This window comes from Aptenodytes patagonicus, chromosome W, assembly GCF_965638725.1.
Source record: "Aptenodytes patagonicus chromosome W, bAptPat1.pri.cur, whole genome shotgun sequence".
Taxonomy (NCBI): domain Eukaryota; kingdom Metazoa; phylum Chordata; class Aves; order Sphenisciformes; family Spheniscidae; genus Aptenodytes; species Aptenodytes patagonicus.
The window spans coordinates 14,607,229-14,632,975 of record NC_134981.1 but is presented as its reverse complement, the minus strand read 5'-3'; the positions used below and the strand labels follow the sequence as shown (position 1 = coordinate 14,632,975).

Sequence of the window (25,747 nt, the reverse complement as noted above, 5' to 3'; positions counted from 1 at the left end):
TTACTTTTCTTGCTTCTTTGTAAGCAAGAACCAGCTGGAGGAGGACCACCAGAAACAGCATAACTTTCCCACAGCATCTACGTAATACACCTACTGCAGAAAAGTTCAAGAAACGATGGCATAAATTCTTCCTTCTCACAACATGGAAACCCTGAAAAGAAAACAAAGCATCTGAGAAGACACACAAGCTCCTTTGCCAAACCTGGAGAAGTGCTGAAACATCTTTGAGGGGGGTTGGAAGTAATCATCATGCTTTTGAGTCGCAGAAATCTTGTAGACTTATGAAAATTTAATCAACAGATTTAAAGATTACAACCTGTAAAACTTGGTATAAAACACTCAAAACACGGCAGTTTGGAAACGCTACCAGATTATAACCGTGTTATTGTTCTGGCCGCGAGGCCGGGGTACCTTTCTCTAGTAAGGGCAGAGGCCGCGGAGAGGAGGATGAGCAGGGACACGGCCGGGGTTTGGCGCCCACCCCGCGGCCGGTCGGACGCCAGGGGGCGGGGCGGGGTGCGCCGGGCCCATCGATGGGGGCGGCTGCTCTGCGCTCGGCTCTTCCGCCCTGTCTCTCGGCTCTGGATTAGCGAAACTGGCGACGTGGGACGGTCGCCCGCCGGGGTGAAGCCAGGACTCGGAGCCGGCCGCGCCGTAGCGCAGCGGAGCCAGCCGCCGCCGCCGCGTCCCCGCCGGCGGGACGCGGAGGCAGGGGGCACTCGCGGCGCTCTCCTGCCGCAGCCCCGCCGGCGCGGCGCGGCGCGGTGCGGTGAGGGGCGGCGGCGGCACCGGCACCGGCACCGGGGCGGCGGGGAGCCCCCGGGGGACGGTTGAGCGGTGAGGCCATGGCGTTGCGGGCCCGGGCGCTGTACGATTTCAGGTCGGAGAACCCGGGGGAGATTTCGCTGCGGGAGCACGAGGTGCTGAGCCTCTGTAGCGAGCAGGACATCGAGGGCTGGCTGGAGGGCGTCAACAGCCGCGGCGACCGCGGCCTCTTCCCGGCCTCTTACGTGCAGGTGATCCGCGCCCCGGTCGCCGAGCCGCCGCCGCCCGCCCGCTATGCCAACCTCCCCGCCGGCGGCTTCGAGCCGCTGCCGGCCCCCGCCGCCTTCAAGCCGGCGATGCAACAGGCCCCGGCGGCGGCGGCGCCCGAGCCCTTCCCGCTGCCCTCCGCCGCCGGGTACCCCTTCCCGCCGGCGCCCTACGGTGGCTCCTACCAGCCCAGCCAGGGCAGCGATGATGACTGGGACGACGACTGGGACGAAAGCTCCACGGTGGCTGATGAGCCGGGCGCCCTGGGCAGCTCCTACCCTGACTATGAGGTGGCGGGCAGCCGGGCGTCTGGCCACTACCACCTGTCCACACGGTCCGAGCTGTCCCTGAGCTCCCACGGTGGCCACCTGGCAGGCCACCCACACCTGCCCGGCAGCAGCGCGAAGAGCTCGGCCACGGTGAGCCGCAACCTCAACCGCTTCTCCACCTTCGTCAAGTCCGGCGGGGAGGCCTTCGTGCTGGGCGAGGCATCAGGCTTTGTGAAGGACGGGGACAAGCTGTGCGTGGTGCTGGGCCCCCGGGGCCCCGAGTGGCAGGAGAACCCCTACCCCTTCCAGTGCTCCATCGAGGACCCCACCAAGCAGACCAAGTTCAAGGGCATGAAGAGCTACATCGCCTACAAGCTGGTGCCCAGCCACACTGGGCAGCAGGTGCACCGCCGCTACAAGCACTTTGACTGGCTCTATGGGCGCCTGGCCGAGAAGTTCCCTGTCATCTCCGTGCCCCACTTGCCAGAGAAGCAGGCCACCGGCCGCTTTGAGGAAGACTTCATCTCCAAACGTCGCAAAGGCCTGGCCTGGTGGATGGACCACATGTGCAGCCACCCTGTGCTGGCTCAGTGCGATGCCTTCCAGCACTTCCTCACCTGTCCCAGCACAGATGAGAAGGCCTGGAAACAAGGCAAGCGCAAGGCTGAGAAGGACGAGATGGTGGGTGCCAACTTTTTCCTGACCATCAGTGTCCCCACTGGCCCTGGGGCTGGCCTGGACTTGCAGGAGGTGGAAAGCCAGGTGGATGGCTTCAAAGCCTTCACAAAGAAGATGGACGAGAGCGCCCTGCAGCTTAATCACACGGCCAACGAGTTTGCCCGCAAACAAGTCACTGGTTTCAAGAAGGAATACCAGAAGGTGGGGCACTCCTTTAAGTGCCTCAGTCAGGCATTTGAGCTGGACCAGCAGGCCTTTTCAGCTGGCCTCAACCAAGCCATAGCCTTCACTGCAGAAGCCTATGATGCTATCGGGGACCTCTTTGCAGATCAGCCCCGGCAGGACCTAGATGCTGTGATGGATTTGTTAGCGCTGTATCAGGGGCATTTGGCCAACTTTCCAGACATCATCCATGTCCAGAAAGGTAACACCCTTATGTGTTTTCTGAAACGATGAAATTTTATGTATCAGTGGTATACACAGAGATATAGAGACAAAGGGCTAAATTTGTTCTGCATCTGGCTTGCTGGCCTTGGGTTAAATCTTTCAGTGTTTACTCAGTTAAACTTGCTAAAAATACAAAAAACGCATCAGTGACAATTTTCATTCTGTGCCAAAGGTCTAGATGTTTTTTGGGAATTTTATTAGTTAGAGGTTACTGTGTTTGGCTGTGTATCTCTGAAAGAAACCACATCTGCCTATAGTGCTGATACATTAAAAATTAATGGGCTTGTTTACAAACCCTGGAGATCAAGTGGTATGAAAACATCTATTACTCTTTAATGTATGTTAGGTATCTTAAATCTCTGATCTAGTAGATAATAAATATGAAGTAATCTGAAGATGGAGATATTCCGATTGACCACCTTGTTTGAGGTGCGCATGGTGGTGTGCGTGTTTTGCAGTGTCAGACATTCAGATGAGATGTTTAAAGCTGCTGGGGTTTGTCAGTTCAGCCATGCATTAAACTCTCTTGGTGCCTTTGTAAGGATGATGGCCTGCTACGATGTTCTTAGTTGGAGTTGTTCATCCTTTGCCCTTATTATCATAAAAAGATGTTGCTCACCTGTTATCCTTTCAGCATCTTTCTAGCTGAAATATGCTTCTGAGGTTCAGGTTGCCGTTTGTATAGCACTTTGTGATTCATCGGAGAGAAAGAAATTCCAAAAATGAAAGAATCATCTGCTATATAACTAGTGACACTTGTTCAGATAAATAGAAGTTTGTAGCACTATATATGTGTAGATGATTTCCCAACTGTGAAGTTAATACTATTCATATATTCTTCACCATTGTGACAAGACTAGCCCATCATTCATTCTTTTTGCTGTTATATATGATTAAGGATGTGTGGGGATTAGAGCTGTAAAAGAGGCCAAGAAAACATCACATATGCTGTACAGAAATGGGTGTGTGTAACAGTTATCCGAGAAAATGCGTGAGCTTCTTTATTGAAAATTATTTTGGAGATTAATAAGTGGTATTCTGCACCCCAAGAGGCAGAACTTGAATCGTCACCCACGGTGAATCAGTCTTTTGTGCCCTTATGTGACATTTCCAAGGTTTTTGCATCTGGAACAATACCTTGAGTTTGATGATAAGAATTGGAAGAGTTTTTTTCAACAGATCAAAAAGGCAGGCTTTCAGGAGGTATGCATTATTGCTGGGAAAAACTGAGGAGGCAGAGTTGGTATAAAGTGCACAATTTGTTATTTTAAAAAGTAAGCTTTTCATTAAAATTACATGCATCAAAGTCAGATTTCCATTCTCCTGTCGGATCTTGAAAATTGTGAGTGGAAGCTTAAACAATCAATATTATTTTGAAGAAAAAAGGGAAGTGTACAATCTAACCTTGGAGGAGTTGTGCTGTTAGCTGCTGTGGCATTGTGTGCTGATAACAACTTTAAAGTATTTTAAATTTGGAGAGAAGGATGACTGTGGTAATGCCTTGTGTTTGGGAGTAGAGGATTTTAAAGTGAGTTGTCAACTAATAATAGGATTATTTGTAAGCTTCTGGAAAAAAAACAAAGGGAAAGATTTTTTTTTTTATTAGGTGGTATAAAATAGCAGGTGATATATACTATTTAAATACTATATCCTCAAGCTTTAAGACTATATAGAGTTCTTCATTGTAATATTTTTGGAGACTTTACTTTGAGGAGAGGATTGGGAATAATAAGATACGTGCTTGACTCAACCCATATTTCCTTCAACTTGCGTGTCTCTGTTTCCTTTATAGTTCTGTTTAAATTTGCACTTATTGGTTAGGTTTACCATGCTGAACCAGGGAAAGTTCATCTAAATGAGCTTCCACTAGAGCAGTGCATGAGCATGATGTATGTTGAGCTGATTTTGTGGCAGAACACTGTCCTGGAACTGGTTGGAGAAACATACAGCTGGTCTGCCTGCAGGTGTTAATGCTCCAGCACCTCTGGGCTAACACTGCCTTCAACACAATATTATCCCTGGTACATACTTGCCATCAGAAAATGGTATGGGCTTGAGATATTGGTCTCTTGAGTGCCCATGTTCATCATAGGAATAGGGTTAGAGCCGGGTGTTACGTGTTGTTGTTGTTCCCTTTACAAAATAGGCAAACTGGAAGAAAACTGAGAGCAAGATGTTTTTTACCCCCAGTATATTGCTGTTTTATTACTTTTAAGAGTTACTTGTAACAAGGTATAACTTTTCAGTTCCAAATTGTAAACTTCAGATGAAAATATGAAGTTTGGTGTTCTTACAACATAAGAGCTTTCTTTTAAATTTACTAACTGGGATAGTTGTCAGTATTTGAGTATTATTGTCCGTATAGACAAAAATCAGTTGGTGATAATAGATCATCTGAAAAATAGAGTTGAAGTGTCTTTCTTTCAGTGTTTTATTTTCTAGTGTACAACTTCTTAGTGCAGTAAAATGACCCCAAAGTGCCCTTAGAAGTGGTAGAAACAGCAGGCTGATTGACACATTGCTTACATGGGCATGACTTTAAAAAGATGAACTCTGAAGTTAGGAGTACTTCCCCATTTTTCTTCTACATAATGCAAATGTATTGTCCACTTGGGATAAAAACCGAAGCCTTTTTTAGACTCCATTTCTATATTACCCTAGACCTGAGAAGGACCGAAAAATAAAGTCTGCTATGCCCAAAACATACCTATATCTATGGGTAAAATATTAGACTGCCTTGTCCTGTTATGGGTTTGCTCTACTGCAGATAGTTGAACAGCTGCTTAATGTGATTTGGAAGTGTGTTTTGTGGTATGGACTGAGAAGTCTGCATGTCTGGGGTTTCTGAATCATTTCTGCAACTTTTCTTCTGCAAAAAGAAGGCCAGAGAATCTCTGAGCCAGAGACAAAAATTTCCCTCAGTTTGGACTTTATCTTTTCTCCTAGAATTATGAACCAAAGCCATGTAAGCCCCACTATTGCTTTGTCTGTGTATCAGCAGGAAAATGTGTTAACCGTTGTGCTCTTAATTGTTCTGGGGTCCAGGTCTTTCTGCCTCCTGTGCTGAGGACATCATACATGATCTGAAGTATGCGGAAAGGGATTGTCATTTTAGTCACTTGTGTAAAACATGTGAACCAATGGACTGTGGGAATATTTTCAAATATTATCTTATTAATATTGTAAGTATTTTATGAAATGGCAATAACTTCAATAGGAGATTTTAAAAGATTCATCTCCTTCACCTTGTGCACCCAGTGTTTAAGGAATTTTCTGTGAGGGAAGGAAGAGTTGAAGTTCCTGCTCCAGAAGAGACAGAGGAAGGATTTGAACTCCCACATGCCAGTTGAGGACCAACTTCTGGTTTAGTAGGCTTGAAAACTAAGCTGCACTTTTGTAATTTCTTTTGCAGAACTGGTGTATCTTTCAAAAAATACTAGTTTCAGTTGCTTTAATTTTGAGAAGAAAAGCAGCCTCCCATCTTCATTTGTAATGGATAATGCGTTCTTTTCTGTGTTTTTAAGGTCTACTTGTGGAAATTCCCTAGGCATTCTTGGCAAAATAATTCCTAAATATTAATTGCTAGAGCTTCACTCAACTGATGAGATCTTCTGGCTTACATAATCTTCAATATAAATGCTCACTGCAGGCCCATGCAAGTTCAGGTTCAGAAAATTTATGCACACGTGAGAATTTGAGATAGTGTATGCTAGTACTGTAGCTCATGCTGGTCTGGCTATCTTGTCTTGATATTTGCTTAGTGAGAGTAGAGAAGTTATGGGGTTTAGGGTTTCTTTCATTCAAGTTTTGTTTGAGGAATTACTATAATTGGTCTCTTGTGATTCCTGAAAGTGGAAAAAATACTGCCTAGCTTGCTGTTTCATCTCTGCTTTCCAGATTTCTCCTTTCTCTTAACATTATGATGTTAACGCTCGATAAACTTTTGGTTATGATTTTTGCAAAATGGATTTGAGAAAGTGGCCTAAATGTTTTCTAAGATGTAGGCAGCAATTCCATTTCGTCTGCATGCCAAGATTTAAAAGAATTATTTAAAAAAAAAATCTGAATGACCCTTTTGCTTCTTGATCACCATTTGTGAAAAGTAAAATAAGCAAATGGTCGTCTTTACCTGAAGCAAACTTAATTCTAGAAATGTCTAAAGAATGTTTAAAGAATGTGCTGGGAGTGTTTTTAGAATATCTTACAAAATTATAGGCAAAAAAACCCATTCCAGCTGGGAATGCATCGAAATTTCAATCATCGAAAAACCCCAAACAGCACTGAAACCTGGAGCTCTCTATAACATTTTCAGTGAATTATTTGGGGGGTGTGTGTGTGTGTGTGTGTGTTCATAAATAAATCAGACTGGTCAAAATTCACACCTAAAATTTTATATCACAATTTAAAAGCAGTGCTTTTCTCTCTTGCTTGCTTTCTAGCCTCTTAAATTTGTTGTGCAGACATGTGTTTTCTGTCCCTATTTTTCCTTTATCCATCTTTCCTCCCCCCCCTCCATCCCTCAGATACATACACTTTGCATGGGGTTCAACTCAAGTAACTTTACTGTCTAAGAGCTAGGCATGTAATCCTAGCCAGATGACCCTCACAACAGTAAAAAGAGATGGGTACCTACATTTCATCTGTTTAAGGACTTTGATGAAAAAGGATGGATTGCTCTAGGACGACTGTTGTATTTCTTGCCCTCTCAGCTTCCCCATTGCTGTTACAGCAATGATATAGTGTTGTCTGCTTGCTGCTGAATCACCCAATATTACCTCCCAGTATTTGAAGGTAACCTGAAGGGAACTGAGACTTTTAGATGGCTAAAATATGAAAGAATCTAAAACTGTATAAAATTATAGCTTCCTTGGTGTGTGTAAATCACACAGAGGACAACAATGAGCAAGACTAAAATTGAGCAATAGCCTTTCTTGAAGAAGATTAAACAGGGAAAAAAATTTGACTTCTATGTCCTGTCTACCTAAAAGATGCATGGGTCTTCTTAAATATGTTTAGTTTTTCTCTTTTCCTCTCCCTCCCCCATCTCTTCTTACCTTACCTTTCTAAAGGAGCAAGATTCACGCAGTTATGATGTATTTCTCTTTCCTGTTATCTTTTGGAACCCGTTAGCCTGATATCATACAAATTCGATGATGGAGAGATGTTTCCTAGCTGATAAAATCCCAGTGATTTTTTTTCGCAAACAGCTGGTAGCAGAGGAAGAGTATAACTGTTCCTCCCGTGGGAAAGACTGCATGCATTACTGCTCACCAGAAAGTCTATCCAGACTGCCCATTTAGTCCCAACAGGCTGGAGAAGTTTTGATCAGAGCTCGCACCCACAGATTTGACCAAAGGCAAGTACATTGTCAGCTCTTGTGCTCTTACGGGTACTTGCTCGCCGCAGGCATTAAGGCCCTGTCTACTGGGGAAACCTTGTGGACAGCTAGAGAGTAGCAGGACAGTATAGATATTGAAGAAATAAAAATTATTTTGTAGAAAGAGGAAGTAATCTTATTTGAAAGACTATGTAATACCTTTTCAGCTTGAAGCTTATGAAGAATCTAGATGGTGAGATGGTTCTCTCTTGCAGCTGAGAGAACTCCAGGTCTTGCTAAAAGGACTTCCATCCAAACAGGGAAGACAAGAATTGGTAGACTGAAAACAGAAAGTAGCTCCCAGAGCTCTTTCAAGTCTTTGTAAGCACATTATCAAAAACAAACTAGCTGGCCGATTTTTCTATTTTACAAGTCACCTTTGAAACAAGGACATGTTTCAGCCTTTCCAGCATCTTTCCATGACTTCATTGTTAGACTTTGTTTGAACAGTTAAAATGCCAAGTTAATGTGTGCAGGCTGTATAAACTCATCCAGCTGGTACCTTACTTATTTTAAATTGCCTGATTCAAATAGCACAGAATTTGAAATTGTAATTAAAAAAAAAAAAGAAATCACATTTGGCTTAGCCCCCCAAAACACTAGTTTTATCAGCAGACTAGAGCAAACAAATGGCAAATGCTTTCTACACAATCTTGTTTATATCTTTCATGAAGGCCATGAGAATTTAAATTAAAAATAAAAAAAACCCAAACCTAGTGAAAAGTGCATTTTGGAGTGGAGGTCTCATGAAATTGGTAACAGAATAGATACATTTAAACTATCTGTTCAGGTCTCTGTTCGGGTCTCTGATTGTTCTTGTAGCAGAGCAGGGAGAAGAGATAGTTTCAGCCTTTGTTTTAGGTAGGTACATATCACGGGTGGACAACTTCCATAATCATGATGAACTGAACTACCCTCTCTTTATGCCTACATGCAATTCTTTCATAACAATGTAAAAAGCAGATTCATGCTATATTGCGTTCTTGTCCTGTGGTAAAAAGCAACTTGCTATTCTATTTTTTTCAGACTTACCATTTTGAATCATTATATGCATGAATAGCTATGCCAGCTAACTGGTAGTATACTGAAGAAAGAACCATTTTCTCAAATATCATGATAATGACATTACATTTTCAAGTTGTTTGCAGTTTTATAGAAGTCCAAACTCAAAGGGGTAGATCCCTTCCTACTAAAAAGGCAAACAATTCTCTTCTGCCTTTATAATACTATAATATTCTCTATATATTATGTGCTATATTAATATATTAATTTAATAAACTTTTTGTATTTACAATTTTAAATTAACATAATATAACGATACGTAATATATAGAATTTCTTATATATAATATGAATATAGCATTATATTATTATAATGTTCACATGTTCTACTTTTGAATTATATAATATATTTTAATTGGTTACATTAATGATGGTTTACCTTGCATATTTTGTACTACAACAAGGAGTCTACTTCTTTTTGTCCTTACAGAGATACTGCAGCATTCAGATTTCTAAGAGAGAGCATTTAAAGGACACTAGGGAAAAAGTGGAGCGGTATCTGCATTTCATTTGGATCTTGACTCTTTTCATATGAATTTATGTAAAGTGTCTATGCGTGTTGTATTTGCTCATCTTAGGACAGTATTGGAGCTAAGCAGATGATGATGGACAAGCAAACACCATAAATTGTGCTCGCTCTTTGTTTCCCTTCAGCCTTACAGAGAACAACATCCAAAAGCAGGTCTTTCATAGCGCCCCAATAAAGTAGGGATGTATGAGTAGGTGGAACCTGCATTTATACTTGCTTCTCTTGATAATGGTATATGGATTTCGATATGCGGTCTTACCTGCCTTCTCCTGTCCACCCACATCCCACAAATCTCAAGAAAATTTTGAAGAAGTTACCATAATGATGCTTACAGTCATTTTGGCCGCAACTTATATTCGTCTTCTACAGATCCGGAGGAGACATTTCTGCTCATATGCCAGTTTTACTGAAGATTAATTTATATTACACATGCATAGCATCATTTCTGATTTAGGTTGTTGTCTTGAAGTCGGCATTATGAACAGGGCATTTACAAAAGCTGTTGAGAGTCTATAGCATCATTCTGACAGAAAAGTGCCTGTTCTTAACATCCTAAATGGGAGAAATTAGTGTTCAGAACCATGATGATTACACTGTAATAGACCAACTTAAACTCTGGAAAAACAGAGATTTATCTTAAAAGCCTGTTTGGTGCCACTTTTAGATGTAAGCTAGTAAGAAGTACTTAAAATTACTGAAAGGTTTCATCTTGGTACTTCCGCAAATTGCAATTGCTTAAATTTTCAAGTGTCCACCCTGAAAAGCATGACCGGCTTTTCAAGGGGCAAATGTACTGCATTTCTAGCAACCAGCCTAGTTTAAGTTTCACTCCTTTCTGTACCCCCAGTCTGCAGTGTCAGCTGAAGCCATACCAAAGAAAAACTCCTTAAATGGTACATATGAGTGCTTAAAAGCACAGACACTCTTAGAATTGGGCAAAACCAGCATTACCTAGTGTTTGCCCCTCAGGCTGTGGTACAAAACGCTATGTTTGTGATAATGGACAGCAATATAAACAATGTAGCTGGATTTTAAAATGAAATTATTCCTGACAGGCCCCCTTTCAGACATCACTGTAGGTACCTGTAAGTCAGAACTACTCATGAACACAGTTTAAACATGCTGTAGTGGCTGAAATAAGGTTGGTTGTTTACTGAAAACATTGTCTGTGTACAATACATCTAAAGATATGTTAGTTTTAAAGTCACTGCATTCAAGATTTGAATGGAAAACTTCCATCTGATTTTGCACAATTTTTACATGTGGTTACTTAGCAGTATGGGCTTTTTTTTGTTAATGGGGTTATGCGTGGCAGTAGGTGCAATAGACAGGTAATTCTGTAGCATTTATTTCATTTATTTTGCCATCTTGCTCTCACCTCCTGTTATCAACTGTTTCAAGGGCAAACTATGGCTTGTTGCTTGCATAGCAGTGTGGTGTAACGTGGCCCAGTGAAATATTCATACCAGAGGTGCTGCACACCAAAACTTGTAGATTCCTCTGGGGGACTCTAGAGCTGAAATGCATGTTGCCAATGTGATAATTTAAATATTTTTCAGTAGCATGAGCATTTTGGAGACTCTGAACATGCACAGGTATGATTACAGTCCTTGTAGATCTGATAAAATAAATTGGCTATGTATGCTCTTCCTTACGTGTGTGTACACCAACTTGCAGATGTATGCACAATGAGTCTAATCAGGTCTTAAATATGGCATTATTTAAAAAAAAATAGTTAGACATGTATCGTGTTCATTAACACTGGTAGCTCTTTAAAATTGAGTGACATTTGACACTGTGCGTTCTAACACCATCATTAATCGGTTATATATTAATTAAATCAATGTAGATATTAAAACCACCAGATGAGATTAAAATTAATCAAGTTTCTGAAATCTGTAGCAAAGACTGTTTTATTTTTGCGTGATCTCCAAATTGTGTAGATTAGAAAGTGATTTCATTTTGAACTGAAGAATGCATCTCTGGGTGATAGCTTTCACTGAGCTTTACAACTAGGTAACTGGAAGAACAAATAATTCTGTCTAACATTAATAATCCTGCACTCAGTCAACATTAACCTAGATGTTAGCAGAGTACTGTAATTTATGAGCCTAGATTTATAGGATAGTAGTATTTTATTCTGGGTTTTTTTTGAGCAATGGGCAGCGAAATAATAAAAAATAAACCTCACTGTTTTTAACTGTTGTTAGGCTGCAGATTCTAAAAGCATTATAGCCATTTTCACATATCTATACACTCCCCTGTAATACTAAAGTAATTAAAATTTGATATATTTTATTTTTATATTTCTAACTTTCCTTATGGAAAATAGAACTTTGTTAAAATAGTTTTCCACCATCAAGAAGCATATCATCTTTGAATTAGAAAGCCTGGTTTTGAAAACGCTATTGTGTTGGCACTTTCAGAAAAAAAACAAGTGACTTCATCATTTTGCCTTTGATGTTGAAGATCACTTGCTTTTTTCTGTTTAAAATTGTAAAACCAGATTTTAAAGTAGCGAGTCGTTCCTATGTTAGTTACTGTAATGCTACTTTTTCCCTGTGACATTTCTTTTATACAGTTAAGTCTCTACTGGAGAAGTCTTCTGTTTTTAATTTCAGGCAAATTCCCATTATGCTGCTTTCCATTCTAAATCATGGCCAGAAAATGTAAAGAATTTGCAGAATCTTAACTTAATGTAGGCTTCTTTTGTTAATCTGTGCTCAAAGCATTCTTAAGCAAATAAACTGTCAACATAGTAAAATCTCTATTCTGCTACATACAATTTCATCGTTTCACTTTGAATTGAGAGAGGGAAGTTTGGGGGCTTTTTTCAGAGTAGGATTTCATGTTATGTGTAATCTTGTGTGGTGCTTCTGCAACTTCCCTTGTGTTGGAGCTAATGATTGTGTAGCCCTGGGCTGAGTTAGATCAAATAGCTAAGCCATTGATAAAACTAAGTCACCATCTTCCTCCCCTCCAGGCCAAATGCAGTTTTTTTTATTGGATTAGTCATTTGAGTCATCCCGTAACATCTTTGCTAGATCTGGTGTAAGTGGGACGGCCACGTAGACAGGCTTGTTCTGGCAGCAGTCTGATGGATTAGAGATAATGTTTCTTCCACAGTTGTTTATTTCAGGAGGGTAAATCAAAAATGTGCTATATGCACATGGGCTACCCAGGGTTTGCCTTTTCAAATCTTTAAGCAAAGAGCTGTAGTTAAATAATCTCATCATTAGGTTCTTTGGTAAGGAAAAAGAAACATTTCATTTTCTGCTTTTGCATCCTTTTATGAAAGCCACTAAAAGCAACATGATGAATACATTGTTTTCTCCCTTCTTTTCAGAGATGGTGTCTCATATTAGAGACAGTGTCTTGTAATAAAAGTAAAGCAAAGGGAGTCGTTAGACTCATTCAAAGCTCTCCCTTCAATAGCAAGTAGCCTGCTTTGAAGGACACGTCATGCCTACTGTTAGGCCATTTAATATGATGGGCAGCTGAATGGTGTGGAAATGTATGTTGTTTTACTTTCTAGTAAGTAATGTACCAAATTTTATTTTGTAGCTTGCTGACAGTAGAAAGATGAAAAATTATTTATTGCACAGGTCATTTTATTTGCACAAGGTTTCTCAGGTACAACTGCTAAAATATTTTCTTTGTCAAACTTGGGAGTTTCTTTAAGGAGCACAGTGTTTTCTGACCCTAGCTGTCCTTCCCTGTTGAGAGAGCCATCTTTCAGAGGAGCCTTTGGACTTTGACACAAGGTCTTGGGGGAGGCTGTCGCACCGAAGCTTGTTGGCCGGGGGTCAGGAATCTGGTACTCTTTGGTTTTGCCACACTTACCACTGATGTCAAGGCCGGAATGATCACCCTCCTCAGGTTTTTTTCCATTCTGCCGTCTTTATGGCTGTTTTTTTCAGTATAATTTATGAATAGGGTTTACAAATAGAAAAGTATGGATTTGTGCTTGGAGCAGCTTGTGGCCAGGTGCCACATTTCTGTCCCTCGGAACGGTTACTGCTTCTCACCTGCAGCATGACCAGTGGCCCCAGCGGTGTGCCAGCCTGTGCTCGCCTCCCTCCTGGCAGTGCCAAAGCCGGCTGGGGAAAGGCAAAGAGCCATCACGTGAGGAGCTGCACATATTGTTGGGCTGGCACTCAGCTCACTGCTTCACTCTCCCTCCCTCCCCCAGTTCCATTAAAAATACATTTCAGAAAATAACGTTCTTTGTAATATATCAAGGAGAACCACAAGATTAACTTTTTTTGTCTCACGTGTCTTCTTTCATTCCCTTTGCAGTTGTTTTGCAATAATTCTTTAACTCAAGGTATAAAGTAACAAGAACATGGGTACTTGCTGAAAGAAAGTGTTGTAGTAATCATAACTGACATACATGTAAACTGTTATCTCACTACTAGTGAAAGAAATCTATTTGCTCTGTTTTAGCATAATTAATCACTAAAGTGAAAGAAATATTTGAATAACTGCAGTGATAAAGGCATTACAGTTATATAGGATTTAAAAAATTAATGCGTTGGCTCCTATAAGCTGGGTAAGTTTTTTTAAGTTCAGTATTTTAGACTGAGATACTGAAGACATTGATATATTGGTGACTTAATACATGTTCCTGAGAGTGACTGACTGTGAATTGCAGACCTCCCGGACTTCAACAGATACTTAGTGCTACATTCTAGCAATGTTGAGCCGATGCTTCTTTGTGTTTCATCCCATATGCAATATTACTGTATGCAGTTAAATCATTGCTACTACAGCAGTTTCTTAGATGTTTTTCAGAAAAGAGTGATACAGTTATGAAGCGTATCATTAATTACTGCTTGTGTTTTTTAAGAATTGAGCAAGCCCAGCTGTGGAATGGATGTCCACTGTACTAAGCACTGTGCAAATAAAGAGCAAAAAAGGGCTCCTGCCCTAAAGAATTCCCTTTCTCTAGGCTTGTCTTTATTTGGATTAGTAACTAAAGACACAGCTGGAGTTTCGCTCCTGACTGCTGTATGCAAAACTCCAAAGCTGATGTTCAGGTACTTTGGGGAGAGGTGGAGATGGGGTAGTGGGAAGATGGTGCACCCTTAGCAGGTACTGCTCTTCTTCAGCTTCTGATAACCCATGCTGGCAGGTGCGGGGGAGACCTAGCTTCAAGTGAGACAAAGGAGTTGAGCGAAGAGCAGTCTTGATTGCAGTCTTCATGAGCTGAGCCCTGAAACTTTTTCCTTCTGGTTACATTGCAGGCAGCAACTTGGGCTTATGTCATGTACGCTAAGCGTGAAGAACCAGTGTAGGGCTAGCTGCTGGTAGGCTGATCATACCATGCAATTGGAGAGCTTGGAGACATATATGCATCAGCATGGGTTTACATGTATATATGCATATGTATAGTGGGGGGGGGAGTAAGTACAAGCTCAAGTATGGATTCAAACCCACCCTTAGTTAACTGTTCACACAATCTCAAATCATTTATTAGTGTAAAAAACTGCAGGTGATGGGAAAATATATTGCTTGACTCAAACCTGAGTGCTCTCAGGTTCAGGAATTTTTTTTATTTAATTTTCCTGAATGTATTTGCGTTTTCCTGCCTCATTGCAACCTCATGTTTACGTGTCCAGCTTACTGACTCAATGCACTTTTTTTTTTCCCTGATAACTCCTCAGCACCTATTTAAGTTGCTGTTTGTATTGTGTGTTTCACAGCTTGGAAGTATTTATTTCTAGCAGGAATTTTACATTGTCCCTGTCTTCTTGGCTGCTAGCACATTACTATAAATGTCCCTTGTTAACTGTGTTTATATCATCTTGTGTTGTCTAATCTCATACTTCAAAACAAGCACTGAAACCTGCAAGTTTCTCTTAAGCCCTTAGCAGCATTCAGTGAGCACCACTGTCTGTTTAACATCCGGCTTTGGGCAATGAAAAACAGCATTCACATCTGCTTTTCCCCACCTTTAAGAACAGAAATAGATGTAGCACACCTTTTTGCAGTGTCTTTGATCCAGGCCCTCTTCGCTGTTTGAAAGCTAGTCCTGATCACTAGAACATGATCTCCTGACAGAAGGTCTTTTCATCAGAACAGAAGCTTTAAATGTATGGGCAAATCTTTACAGAATCTGTAGAGCTGGAGCTAAAAAAAAAAAAAAATAAAATTTTTTTTTAATGTATTCCATCCCTCTGGGAACAGTGCATTGGCAGATATTTATCCCAGATGTGTATTCAGCAGGTTTCCTTGAGCTAATATGCATTAGGAGGTGACTCCTGTTTCTTTTCCCTAAAATGTGTGTTAGTCTTTTCTAGGGCTGCCATAATTCTGCTTTTGTTTTGAAATACATCTGTGGTGGGTTGACCCTGGCTGGATGCCAGGTGCCCAACAAAGCTGCTCTATCACTCCCCTCCTCAGCTGGACAGGGGAGAGAAAATAAAAGGCTCATGGGTCGAGATAAGGACGGGGAGAGATCAAAACAGACTAGACTCGGGGAAATTAATTTATTACCAATCAAATCAGAGTAAGGTAATGAGAAATAAAAACTCAGTCTTAAAACACCTTCCCCCCACCCCTCCCTTCTTCCCGGGCTCAACTTCACTCCCGATTTTTTCTGCCTCCTCCCTCCCCAAGTGGTGCAGGGGGACAGGGAATGGGGGCTGTGGTCAGTTCATCGCGTTTCTGCTGCTCCTTCCTCCTCAGGGGGAGGACTCCTCACACTCTTCCCCTGCTCCAGCGTGGGGTCCCTCTCATGGGAGACAGTCTTCCATGAACTTCTCCAATGTGAGTCCCTTCCACGGGGTGCAGTCCTTCAGGAACAGACTGCTCCAGCGTGGGTCCCCCATGGGGTCACAAGTCCTGCCAGCAAACCTGCTCCAGCGTGGGCTCCTCTCTCCACGGGGCCACAGATCCTGCCAGGAGCCTGCTCCAGCATGGGCTTCCCATGGGGTCAAAGCCTCCTTTGGGCGCATCCACCTGCTCTGGCTTGGGGTCCTCCATAGGCTGCAGGTGGATATCTGCTCCACCGTGGACCTCCATGGGCTGCAGGGGGACAGCCTGCCTCACCATGGTCTTCACCATGGGCTGCAGGGGAATCTCTGCTCTGGCGCCTGGAGCACCTCCTCCCCCTCCTTCTTCACTGACCTTGGTGTTTGCAGAGTTGTTTCTCTCACATATTCTCACTCCTCTCTCCGGCTGCTGTTGTGCAGCAGGTTTTTTTCCCCCTTCTTAAATATGTTATCCCAGAGGCGCTACCACCGTCGCTGATTGGCTCAGCTTGGGCCAGCAGCGGGTCTGTCTTAGAGCTGGCTGGCACTGGCTCTATTGGATATAAGGGAAGCTTCCAGCAGCTTCTCACAGAAGCCCCTCCTGCTACCAAAACCTTGCCATGCAAACCCAATACAACATCTTGCTTTTTTGGATTGTCCAAACCAATACTTGATGTTCACATCTTTAAATTCAGAAACCAGGAGATGCTTCTGCAGGTGTACTTAGGCCAGAGGGGGCTTGCTCAGCCTCAACAGCCTGCAAGGGCGGCAGCAGGAGCTGGAGGGTGCTGGATTAGGTGCTGAGGGTGATGGATAGATTAGTGCGGATGGGGGGGGGAGGTGTTCATGGTGTACAGCCTGGGGTGAGACCGGTTAGGAGTTGCGGGCTGGGAGGCATTAGGGGTTACCACAGGCCCTGTCGTCCACTCAGGCATCTCTGAGGAAGACCCTTGTTTTCAAGCAGGGATGCATATAAGGGTCTGCTCTCTTCCCTCACCCTGTCCTCCTTCCCCCTTTCGCCATTAGTAACCTGCGTGGATCATTGCACCCTTGACATCAATGAATATCTGCTCCAGCTCAGAGTTTTGCTCATGTAGATTCAAATAGAAGGGATGTAGGCTATGGAGAAGTGTTCTGAGAAAATTTGAGATGAAATGTGGTATGTTATTGTTAGTAATGCTGTTTGCAAAGTTGTGCAAACTAAAAACACTTTTTTCTAAGATTTACTAAACTGTCTTGCAAACTTCAGTAGATACTGAACAAATTAAAAATGACATTTTAGAACAAATGGTCCTTTGCTTTTCAAAATAAAGCACATCATTGCCTTTTTTAATCTGTGTATTGGGAAGGTTCTTTGATTGTCCTAAAATAAGCTAAAATTTTCACTCTATTAAGTTATTTTCAGGTTAATTGTTTCACTAATAATTCAACACTTCATTTAGAGGCACTTCAAAAAAACAAGCAAGTTTGTGCTTAAGCATATGTATAAGCTCTTGTCATACATTGCTGACCTCCGGTTGTAATCTGCCTAGGTTTTAAAGGACATTCCAGTTTAGGACCAGTATGAATCTATATGCATTAAGAGAGCAGTATTAATGGCTGCAAGTTTTCCCCTTGGATTCCTTTCCCTAATTATAAATCTTTCTTCTTTCTTTTTAATGGCAGAAAATGCATAACGCATAATATGTCTAGTCTGGAGGGGTTTAGTGTTTGGTAATGTATGTTTTTTTATTGATGTAAAATAATTTTAAGATTATACATGCTCCAGAACTTAGTTATGCTTTCAGCTGCTGATGCTGTAAATTTCAGTATTTTTCTTCCAGTTTGGTCATTCTAGAAATAACATCTAAAGCTGTTTCCCACATCACAACCGAAGAGTTGTCATGTTTATTTAACCAGCTCTATCTGGCTTCCAGTAAGTCCCTGTCGTGGTTTAACCCCAGCCGGCAACTAAGCACCACACAGCCACTCGCTCACTCCCCCCTGGTGGGATGGGGGAGAGAATCAGAAGAGTAAAAGTGAGAAAACGCGTGGGTTGAGATAAAGACAGTTTAACAGGCAAAGCAAAAGCCGCGCACGCAAGCAAAGCAAAACAAGGAATTAATTCACCACTTCCCATCGGCAGGCAGGTGTTCAGCCATCTCCAGGAAAGCAGGGCTCCATCACGTGTAATGGTTACTTGGGAAGACAAACGCCATAACTCCAAACGTCCCCCCTTTCCTTCTTCTTCCCCCAGCTTTATATGCTGAGCATGACGCCATATGGTATGGAATATCCCTTTGGTCAGTTGGGGTCAGCTGTCCCAGCTGTGTCCCCTCCCAACTTCTTGTGCGCCCCCAGCCTACTTGCTGGTGGGGTGGGGTGAGAAGCAGAAAAGGCCTTGACTCTGTGTAAGCACTGCTCAGCAGTAACTAAAACATCCCTGTATTATCAACACTGTTTCCAGCACAAATCCAAAACATAGCCCCATACTAGCTACTATGAAGAAAATTAACTCTATCCTAGCCAAAACCAGGACAGTTCCAAATTTCAGTTTTTCACAGCCTTGCATGGATTCCTGCTATGCCAACAGAACGCAGAGAAAATTTTTGCTAAGCTCGGTTTTGTTTGTTGAAAGAAGCGTCCTTTTTGCAGAAGAGGGGATTAAATATTTTTCAGATTGTGCCCTACCTCACAGATTCCTCACTCCTTGAAGGAGAAAATACAGATCTTCTGGCACGGTCCTGCTGCTGGCACCACTGCGTGTGGAAAAGGTTTTTTGGTGGTGTTTTTTTGGGCCAGGCTGGAGATGATGAGGTCAATCAGCTGTAGCAGCTGGTGCCAAGCTTTTAGCCACCATGCCGGTGGGCCGTGGGGACCGGGAAGGTGTGGAGCCAGGCCCTGCCACCACCTCGCAGCCCCTGGGGAGATTCGGTGCTCTTGGCCTCCGGGCAGCTCTTTGGCGCGCTGGGTTCAGAGCATGGCCTCTGCCACTCAAATACCGGTGTCCTCAGCCATGCAGTCTCAAGTCTACACTTACCTTGTTAATAACTTCCCTGCCACAGTTTAAAAAAGAAAAGGAAAATCTTCTGTATGGTCTTTCTGCAAGTACGTCACACCAGAGGGGAATTTCTTATGCTCGCGACTCAAAGCTCATACCAGGACTGCAGACAGGAGATGCCACGTAGAGCGCAGCCTAAATGCAAATTGAGGCGAAAAATATGATTTTAAGAGTAGAGAAGTATTGATAACAGAGGGAATATTTTCCAAGTATTTGCTATTAAAAACACCCCCTGGCACAGTTAACAAGCTGTTGTTAGAAGTTGAATGGAGAAAAATCACGCATGCTTCTCTGAATTTAGGAATTCCAGATTTTATTTATAATGCAAGGCACAACCCCCATTGCGTTTAAAAAATGCAACAAACTCTTTTTCCCCAAGTCTGCCAAATCATCTGGTATTTTAACTTGCCTGTAATAAGAGCATACCTTGACCCTCCATTCTACCTGACTGCCTGGTGAGGGGTTGGAGATGGGCAGGGGATGAGCCGCAGCAGGCAGGGGAATGTGAGAAGCGGGAACGAAATGCAGTGAGCAGTGGCCGTGCTGTCCGGTTCCCTCCCAACTCGCTGGCCATAGAGCAAACCCAGACACTGCCGTGCACAAAGTCATATTCCAAATCCGAATTGCAGAGATGTCTCAGGGCACTGGGGGAAGGCGTATTCGAAATGGCGTATTAAACAGGCACAGGAAGGAAAGGACAGGAGATAATATTACTGCTGATGAACTGCATTTTTACTGTTTAATGGTGTTTACTACATGTGTGGATTCAGGCTGACAAGAAGACAAACCTGCTTCCCCAGCAGATAGAGTGGAGGTTGTCCTGAAAGATATAGGCAGAGAGGTTTCTTTGTTAGCTTGCTGGCTAGTATCGCTGTAGGGAGTACAGAAAAGCATTTCTTCAAGGCAATGTATAGGGAGTCCTGTCAGTGAACTGTAGTCGTTTGTATGGTGTATTGGGTTTGTGTGGCAAGGTTTTGGTAGCTGGGGGGGCTACAGGGGTGGCTTCTGAGAGAAGCTGCTGGAAGCTTCCCCCATGTCCGACAGAGCCAATGCCAGCCGGCTCCAAGACAGACCTGCCGCTGGCCCAAGCTGAGCTAATCAGCGATGGTGGTAATGCCTCTGGGATAACATATTTAAGAAGGGGGAAAAAAACCTGCTGCACAACAGCAGCCGGAGAGAGGAGTGAGAATATGTGAGAGAAACAACTCTGCAAACACCAAGGTCAGTGAAGAAGAAGGGGGAGGAGGTGCTCCAGGCGCCGGAGCAGAGGTTCCCCTGCAGCCTGTGGTGAAGACCATGGTGAGGCAGGCTGTCCCCCTGCAGCCCATGGAGGTCCATGGTGGAGCAGATATTCACCTGCAGCCCATGGAGGACCCCAAGCCAGAGCAGGTGGATGTGCCTGAAGGAGGCTGTAACCCCATGGGAAGCCCATGCTGGAGCAGGCTCCTGGCAGGACCTGTGGCCCCATGGAGAGAGGAGCCCATGCTGGAGCAGGTTTGCTGGCAGGACTTATGACCCCATGGGGGACCCACGCTGGAGCAGTCTGTTCCTGAAGGACTGCACCCTGTGGAAAGGACACGTGGAAAGGATCCACGCTGGAGCAGTTTGTGAAGAACTGCAGCCTGTGGGAAGGACCCATGTTGGAGAAGTTCGTGGAGGACTGTCTCCCGTGGGAGGGACCCCACGCTGGAGCAGGGGAAGAGTGTGAGTAGGAAGGAGCGGCAGAGACAATGTGTGATGAACTGACTGCAACCCCCATTCTCTGTCCCCCTGTGCCGCTCGGGGGGAGGAGGTAGAGAATTCGGGAGTGAAGTTAAGCCCAGGAAGAAGGGAGGGGTGGGGGGAAGGTGTTTTAAGATTTGGTTTTATTTCTCATTATCCTACTCTGATTTGATTGGTAATAAATTAAATTAATTTCCCTGAGTCTAGTCTGTTTTGCCCGTGACGGTAATTAGTGAGTGATCTCTCCCCGTCCTTATCTCAACCCATGAGCCTTTTGTTATATTTTCTCTCCCCTGTCCAGCTGAGGAGGGGAGTGATTGAGCGGCTTGGTGGGCACCTGGTGTCCAGCCGGGATCAGCCCCCCACATATGGTAAGAAGTGTAATATGAAAGGAGAGAGTTAGTTAAGACATTACAAATAGTTAAAGGAACAAGTAACTTGTGTGGTCATAAAGGTTGTGAAAAATGTCATATCACTAACTTTTTGTGAGAAGATAAAAGCTTTATTGGTCTGACTGGTTTTAGTTATATGAATAAAATATGTATATAATATTTAAGGCAAAGAAGTTGCTCTTATGGGAAATTGAGACATGAACATAAATGTCTAAGACGTATCTTGGTATTCTGTGTCACTATATGAGTCTGCTTTGGGTGAGTCTGATTTGGGTGATATTTTGTTTTTGTAGGATGTGTGTGCTTTAATTAGCTATTTGGAGGAGGAGGACTGTCAATTCTTTTGCTCTCTGTTTCTTCTAGCTCTTTACAAGATTGTGTTAGCTCTACCTGGATGTCTACAACTTTAAAATAAACTTTTAGATTCTCTAGTACTCAATAATTAATTTTTGGGTATCTGTAGTGTAAAAGCAGAATGGTGTATTGGCAAGATTTTGTGTATTCAGATCTCCTTTTGATGTTTTGCAAAGATTGTGAAAAGTTGTGATGTTTCACAAAGTCCAATTTCTGAATGAGGCTATTTTTCTGGTGTTTATGTAGGCTTAAATTGGTCTGACTAGTTTTCTAGTGCTTTCATTTTTTTCCACTACTGGTATATTTATCAGATATTCTCTGAAGGACACCATCTGATTTTTAAGATTGTGAAATAGGCATGTTTTACTAACTTTTGTAAGCTAGAGCCTTAAAAAAAAATTTTTTTTTAAACAAGATTCACTGTTCTGTGATTTTTGATCTGAAAAAGCTTTTATTTTATTTCTTTTCATTCATATATATATGCACACATATAAATACATTTAGAATGAGCTTTCTATGAATCCTTGTTGTTATTAAATCACTTGTTAAAGTACAGTAGTTGAGTCTACATTGTCCTCACAGTTCAACTATTTTGTTTTGTTCTTTACACAGGAGCCCTTACCAAAGTAAAGGAGAGTAAGCGACATGTGGAAGAGGGGAAGATGGAGCTCCAAAAAGCTGAGGGCATTCAAGAACGCTGTAACATTATTTCTTTTGCCACCCTAGCAGAAATTAATCATTTCCACAAAATTCGTGTGAGGGACTTTAAATCACAGATGCAGCATTTCTTGCAACAGCAAATACTCTTTTTTCAAAAAGTGACACAAAAGCTAGAAGAAGCTCTTCACAAGTATGACAGTGTTTAATCTCTGAACTTTGATTTGTGGACTTTCCTCAGTATGAATGTGACTCAAGCAGCAGAGCAAACATTGCTGCTGCTGAAGAACTGTTGCCAGTGGTAGATGGTGGTACAAGGATGGTTTTGTGTTCACCTGGAACCCCGGTTTAATCTCTGATTATGTAGAAAGGAAACAGTTATAGGGCTATGTAGTAGAAACAGTATCACACATTGTAACTAAGTTATGCTGTGTATGCCTACACTACCATTGTAACTTTTTTGAAATAATGAGTATACTATTTGCCTTATTGCTTTTTGAAATATGGTATTTTAGTGCATACTTTATAGACCTCAAAACCTTTTGGATCTTCAAGGAATTTGGCTAGATAAAAGCTTGCTTCAGATGCCTTTTTACTTTCCTAGATTTGGATTTCCTAAATTCAAACGATTCTCTGTTTACAGACTCCTACTAGAGCAGCTATGCGATTCTGTGCCTTTAGACTCTATTTTTCCTTTTCTAGTAAGTCACATTTTTATGATTGAATGAATGAAGGGTTGATGCCTATGACAGGAACTGATTATGAAACCTCATATTGACTGGAAAAAAATCAGCTGCCATCCAGTTTGCACAGCAAGTACTGTCTTACGACAAATGTTGTCTCAAAAAGGAGAACTTAAATCTATTCACACTTGCCCTGAAAATGGAGACTACTTGTTACATGTACTAGGATGCTAAGCACATATACAAAAATACACCACTAAATCCCCTTTCCGAAATGAATATTACAGTGAGGGGGTTTTTTTTAGTATAAAGCATTACTGTGAGTGGAAATTTGAAGAGCTAGCCTAATAAAAATTATGTATATCAAGGGGATGTGAATGCAAGCTGTGTGGCTAGAACGTTTTTTATGTTTGAAATGATCTGCTCATTGTTCATTGCTGATTCAGTTTATCTTCAGACTTGCATCTACATTGGCAGTTGTCTGAGTTGAGACTCCACTGTGATTCATTAGTTTACTAAGTTACAAATTTTCAGGGATGTTCAGTAATATAAATGATCTAAAATAACTCTTGGCTGAACTGACTTGGAAAACAGGTTGCATTTTTATGTTTATAACACTTGAATTAACAGTTGTCTTAATTTTTGTATAAATATTTTTGACAAGCAGGGTGCATTTATATATACGTAAACACTATCTTTTAAAGAGTTTTCTGGCTTATTTCCCTTGAATTAAGTCTGAAGTCTGTGTTTATAACCTATTGGTTTCCTTCTTATAGGTCAGTATGAAAGAAGGTTTTTATTTATCCTACCTTTTTTCTCCTAAACAAAAATAACAAAACTTTCCAAGGAAGCAAAATGTTTACTTTTTTGTTTTAATTAAATTAATCAAAGATAGCTTAAACAAACAATATCCTGGAAAAGGAAGTTAAGCAATAGTTACATTTAAGTACAAACCATTCCTCACCTATGCAGCAGAAATGGTACAGTTCTTTTGCTCGATCATGTGAGTTTCTGTAGCTTAACACCACACCTCTGTTTTAGAGGAATAAATGTAAGAATGTAGTTTTGGTTTTAAGATTCATCTTCAGATGCTTGGAGATTGCTATTTTGAGCATGTTGCATTCAGCAGTGCTGCTAGTATGTACCCAAAGAAGTAAAATACAGAATAACGAAGAGGAAAAAAACAGTATTTGTAAAAGAAAGAACAGTCAGTGAGGAAATTCTCCATTTCCAGGCTATTAAAAGAGTGCTGCAAACAACAAGGTTGACCATAATATAAGGACCATAGTCATAGGGCTGGCTTGCTCTTTGTCTTCCTCATGGTGTCTCGTTCTACATTCAAAACTCACCACTTCCCGTAATAGCTCTTCCCAGCAGTACTCCAGCTTCCCATATGTTGTTTAATTACATGAGATAGTGATGAGCTAGGTTTGAGCTGAGTTCCATGGTTTGTGTTTGCTTAAGCCAGATACTGTCTTATTAAATGTCTTTGCAGTAATTAGATCAGACTACAGTCAAATTAATTCTACGTGGAGGTATTAAGACCTGTACAGAAATTGATCTTGTTCCAGTCAAAGTATTCTAGGAGGTTAGTATTAATGACATGTACGTGTCCAGGGGGAAATTAAGCTGTGATATGTATACATACAACATTATCAGATAGGTACAGTTTTCCCAAATAAACTGTCATGGCCTTCACCTTACTTTCTCATTTTTGAATTTTTGGGGCGGGGGGAGAGTAGGGATGCTAATTGGTTAAACTTGATGTACCAAAATACTTGACTGGAATCCTGGATCTGAATTGTTACAGAGTTCAGAAAGGTTCAAATCTGCATCCATATTAGTGTCTTCCTTTTTTCCTCACTCATTATAGAGTTGGAGTTAAACTGATATGGGGAGCCTAAACTCCATTAATGCTTACTGCACTATGCGAGAACTACAGTTTTAATTTTATTTGGAACAAGTATGACATTGACCACTCATGACTGACGGACTACTGGATGGTGAGGTCTGAGATCCCAATGTACTCTACAGTAAAGTGAATGTATATTGTGTGGGACTGTGGAAGCATCAAAGGAAGTCTAACAATCCTTTTAAATAAATAAACGTGGAGGCAAGCAAATTAGCTCTATAGAATAATGTTAAATGCCTTTGTTTTATTCCATTCCTGTAATTTGTTTTTGATGCATCACAATTTTTGCATTGGCAGTAGTTAAGTATCTGGTATACTTGTTGGGGGTTAGAGAGGTTGAATTGAAAGCTGCAAGAAGATCCACTGAGGTATTGGTTTCTGTGAAAGTGCTGAATCCAATGAAAACTGTGGAATAAACCTATCGGGAATATATCTACTTAGAATGACCAGCAAGTGGAGTGTGAATAATGTTTCTATTTAAATTGTAGGTTTTAGATTTAGAAATTAACAACCTGCTAAAATGATTAGATCAGTGTGTTTCCTAGCCCTTTTGTTGTCTGATACTTGCAGAGAAGACAGTTGCCTCTATTTATGACTTGTGCATGTTTTCTAGATTCTCTCTACCAGTTTCAGGGTCCAATGGCATGGTACGCTTGATTTAGAAGTGTTCTAAGACCCAGCTTAGAGAGATCAGTAGGAAAATTATGTGGTGATGAAACATTCAAGACAAGCACCAACAAAATCTGAAAAAAATTCAAAATGGAAGAATATGTTGCATATAAAATTGATATGTTTTTAGAAAATGTTAATGAACTGCCTACACTGAAAATACCTACATT

At 41.9% G+C, this 25,747-nt stretch overlaps 1 protein-coding gene across 2 annotated transcripts; it reads left to right on the top strand.

Annotated features, from left to right (window-relative positions):
- Positions 1-845: 845 nt before the first annotated feature.
- Positions 846-24,803, top strand: LOC143172112 (sorting nexin-18-like). 2 transcript variants are annotated; one of them, XM_076361371.1, is made up of 3 exons: positions 846-2,138; positions 2,361-2,403; positions 22,269-24,803. In XM_076361371.1, the coding sequence occupies exons 1-3, from the start codon at positions 846-848 to the stop codon at positions 22,520-22,522; spliced, it is 1,590 nt and encodes a 529-aa protein (XP_076217486.1). In that variant the 3' UTR covers positions 22,523-24,803. The 2 variants fall into 2 exon arrangements, with proteins under 2 accessions (XP_076217486.1, XP_076217485.1); XM_076361370.1 differs by having other exon boundaries at positions 846-2,403.
- Positions 24,804-25,747: the final 944 nt, after the last annotated feature.